Source organism: Microtus ochrogaster, unplaced genomic scaffold (genome assembly GCF_000317375.1).
Source record: "Microtus ochrogaster isolate Prairie Vole_2 unplaced genomic scaffold, MicOch1.0 UNK116, whole genome shotgun sequence".
Lineage (NCBI taxonomy): Eukaryota > Metazoa > Chordata > Mammalia > Rodentia > Cricetidae > Microtus > Microtus ochrogaster.
The window spans coordinates 83,362-87,551 of record NW_004949214.1 but is presented as its reverse complement, the minus strand read 5'-3'; the positions used below and the strand labels follow the sequence as shown (position 1 = coordinate 87,551).

Genomic DNA, 4,190 nt, shown 5'->3' with positions numbered 1-4,190 from the left:
ATGTCTCTCTCTCTTTCTATCGATCAGGATGTAAATCTCTCAGCTACTGCTCCAGCATCATGGCTGTCTACTTCCAGCCATGAACATCATGGACTAATAACCCTCTAAAACTATAAACAAGCCCCAAACTAAATGCTTTATTGTAAGAGTTGCTTTGATTGTATTGCCTCTTCACAGGAATAGATCAGGAACTAAGGCACCTAGTTACTGTGAGTTCCTGTTTGCAATGGCTATATCAAATTTGAGGATGATATTTCAAAGCTCTCACCCTATCTTTAGTTCCTACACATTTCCTTGGCCCTCTTCTTCAATGGTCTCTTAACCTTAGAGGATGTGATATATATGTCTTGTTTAAGACTGAGTCCTCAACTGTCATTTATTCTCAGTGTCTTGCGTAGCCGTGGATCTCTACATTCTTCACCAGTAACTGTCATAGTTTTCAGGTTTGCTTTATCCCTATTGTGATCAATTTTAGAGACTTTGTTTATTCTCTGTCTGTTGCCTGGAGTATTACGTAGATGTATGTCAAATCCAATCAATGTGCTTTATTATGTTCAATTTTCTACTACACATCTTCTTAGTATGATTTTATCTATGTGTATAGTTTGTTCTCTAATAGCAAATTTGTGTGGGCTCTTCTTTTGATGACTACTGTGCTTTTCTTCCAGCGAGCCAGCCTGTAGACCTTTCTCCTGAAGATAGAAAGTCAGTTAATGAAGTTTCCAAATTGAATATTTCACATGAAAGCATGGTAAACCAAGATGCCGTGGAAAAGGAGAATGATTTTTCTGAAAGCAGGTAAATATTCTTATTTCTTTACTCATCTTGGCATGCTTACATAGGTTAGATTATTTTTATCATGTTTGATTTTTTTCTATTAAAACATGCAGTGCTTGATTAAGTCTGTCTCAAATAGCATCAAATGGAACAGCAGAATAATCCATATCATTATCTAATTTAAAAGCATTCTGCCAGGTGGCGATGCACATCTTTAATCTTAGCTTGGAAGGCAGAGACATGTGAATCTCTGAGTTTGAGGCCAGCCTGGTCTACAAAAAGAGATCCAGGACAGCCACGATTACACAGAGAAACACTATCTTGAAAAGAAGAAAGAAAAGAAAAAAAATTTAGTAGTGAGGATGAAGAGATGGCCCAGCTAGGACCAGTTACTGCCCAAACATGAGGACCTAAATTCAAATCCCCAGAACCCATGTAAAACATATGGCATGGTATTGTGCACTCCTGCCCTGTAACCCAAGCAATATGTAGGGCAGAAACAAATGGATCTTTAGGCCTTGCTATCTGCCACCCTGGCTTCAGGTTCAGTAAGAGGCTGTCTCAGGGAAATAAGGGGCAGAATGACAGAATAAGGCATCATATCCTTCTCCAGCCTCTATATGTGAATCCTCAAAGGAGCCCATAGACTGTACACACACATCACAGTTGCACATAAACAGACACACAAAGTGTCAGAATATCAAATTATATCTAAATACCAAATAAATCAATGTAATTGTCAGAATGTTAATTCTTGGTTTTTAGTAAAGAATTTCAGATTCTTACAGATAGACTTGGAGGTTATAGCTGCTAGAAGCTCCTCTTAATTTTCTGCACATTCAGTGGATGCATGTAGTGGCATTTCATTTGCATTTTAATAAATGAAGCTTGCCTGAAGATCAGAGAGCAAAACAACCCCACTGGTCAGCCTTTCGGACTAGGTAGCGGTAACACACACCTTTAATCCCAGTAGTCACACTAGTTGCCATAGAAACCAGACGGTGCATGCCTTTAATCCCAGCACTAGAGAGGATTATAAAATGAGAGGAGACATCTCTCACTCTCAGTCTCATTCTGAGATTCCTGGAGGCAGGATCGCCATTTTGGACTGAGAGGTAGAAGCGACTGGCTGCTTTGCTTTTCTGACTTTTATGTTGAACCCCAATTTCTGTCTTTGAGTTTTTATTAATCGTACATCAGATGCAGATAAACAACGTTTCAATTTTGATTTCATTTTCTTTGTATGGTTGTTTTGCCTACATATATCTCTGTGCACCATATATGTGCAGTGCCCAAGAAGACTAGAAAGAAGGGCAATGGATACCTTAGGGGTGCTGTTACAGACAGTTGCGAGCCATCATGTGATTCCTGGGACTCAAACCCTGGCACTGGAGATGAGCAATGAGTGCACTTAACCCCTGAGCCATCTCTCTGACCTGACAAATAACTTCTAGTAATGATATTGTCATGAGTAAGAAATTTCAGAGCATTTATATTTTCTGATTAAATAAAGGAAGAGTCTTCATAATTACATTGATATTAAAATGCATAAATGAGCCATTCAATAAGTATAGATTGAATGCCTTTAATGGATCATTAGCCATTAAATGTGGGCTGGAAAATGACTTGAAAGCAAAGGTGCTCACCATTGACCCTGATAATCTGTTTGATCTCTGGAACTCACATGGGGGAAGGAGAGAACCAACTCGTACAATTTAATCTCTTACCTCCACACAGATTCTGTGACACTTTGTATGGGGTACATGTACATGCTCATTTGTGTGTGTACACACAATATACACACATACACACACAGTGTAAGTAGAAAGAGTTAAAAGAATTGATTTTTGCCATAAATGTTACTTTATAGCTTTTTAAACTTCTCATTTTAATGCCTCTGTTATTTTGCCACTTTAGGGATTCTGTTACTAAAGCACCATGCTCTATCTTGGTTCTTGGGATTCTCATGTATCTTGGATTTATTCTGTTTGTTGTTAATAGTGAAACATGCTTTTTCAGACCCAGGCCAGCTGGCCTTGGTGAGTTCCCAATAGAACGTCCCCATTGTCTCAGTGTGTGGGTGCACCCCTCGCGGTCCCGAGTTCCTTGCTCGTGCTCTCTCTCCTTCTGCTCCTGATTTGGACCTTGAGATTTCTGTCCAGTGCTCCAATTTGGGTCTCTGACTCTGTCTCCTTTCATCGCCTGATGAAGGTTAATATGGGATAAAACCGGACTCTCTGAACATAGCGGGCAATGAGGACTACTGAGAACTCAAGAAGAATGGCAATGGGTTTCTGATCCTACTGCACGTACTGGCTTTGTAGGAGCCTAGGCAGTTTGGATGCTCAACTTACTAGACCTGGATGGAGGTGGGGGTTCCTTGGACTTCCCACAGGGCAGGGAACCCTGATTGCTCTTTGGGCTGAGGAGGGAAGGGGACTTGATGGGGGAGGGGGAGGGAAATGGGAGGCGGTGGCGGGGAAGAGACAGAAATCTTTAATAAATAAATAAAAAAAATAAAATAAAATAGTGAAACATGCTAAGTATACCTTCCATGAATGGAGTTTTTACCAAAACACATGTAGCCTAGAATTTTCTTCATTCAGTTCATAGTCCCTAGAATTTGAGTTCTCTTTATTTTCTGGATTTACATTCCAGTAATTAATGGAAACACCATTGCCATTCATTCATTTACCAAGCATTTATTGAGTAGTTACTAGGTGGAAAGTAGAGTGCTGAATGCTGAGGACACACAGGTAAGTAAGATTCCTTTGCCGTTGAGAAACTCATATAGAACAGATAACCCAAGAGCTAGTGTGTAGAGGATGGATCTGTCCTAGCCAATGAATGGAGTTCTTTGTTAATATGCAGCTGCCTGGGTGACTATTGGGGAAGACTGTCTTGAAATCATAAAATTTGAGTTGACTCCCAAGAGGATGAATAAGTACATTTTAGCTGATCTTTTGTGAAAAGTACTCTAAAGATGTTTCTTTAGACATCTTAAGGCATAGAGAGGTAGAAAATAATTACTGCTCACTCTAAACAGATTACTGTTGCTTCAATGTAAGGTGTTGGGAGAAGGAAGGACTCAGTGTTAGGGAGAGCTGAAAGAGTAGCAGCATGCTGAGTCACTGAGATTATATATCTGGAGTCTGTTATGGAGCTCTTGAAAGACATTAGATGAACAAGACATGATGAGTGGAGTTGAATCTTGGGAAAACCCAGGATGTGTCACATTCTGGGGGAAGATGTTCACTTTATAGACCATTGTAAATGGAGAGATGTGAGATGATGTTTGGCTAGGATGGATTCCAGAGACACTTAAGATTAAGCCTGAATCAAATTTTATTTTATGGTTCTTCTGAAGGAAGAGGTAGACAGGAAGAAAGGAGAGAAGAAGAGCAGGTTTTTTT

General features: G+C 39.8%; 1 protein-coding gene across 1 annotated transcript in view; it reads left to right on the top strand.

Moving 5' to 3' along the window:
• Positions 1–4,190, top strand: part of LOC101987312 (T-complex protein 11 X-linked protein 2) — a 22,831-nt gene that overhangs the window by 4,252 nt on the left and 14,389 nt on the right. The window contains exon 3 of the mRNA XM_005371607.2: positions 669–798. Coding sequence (XP_005371664.1) covers positions 669–798 — 130 coding nt within the window. The remainder of the gene's footprint in view (positions 1–668; positions 799–4,190) is intronic.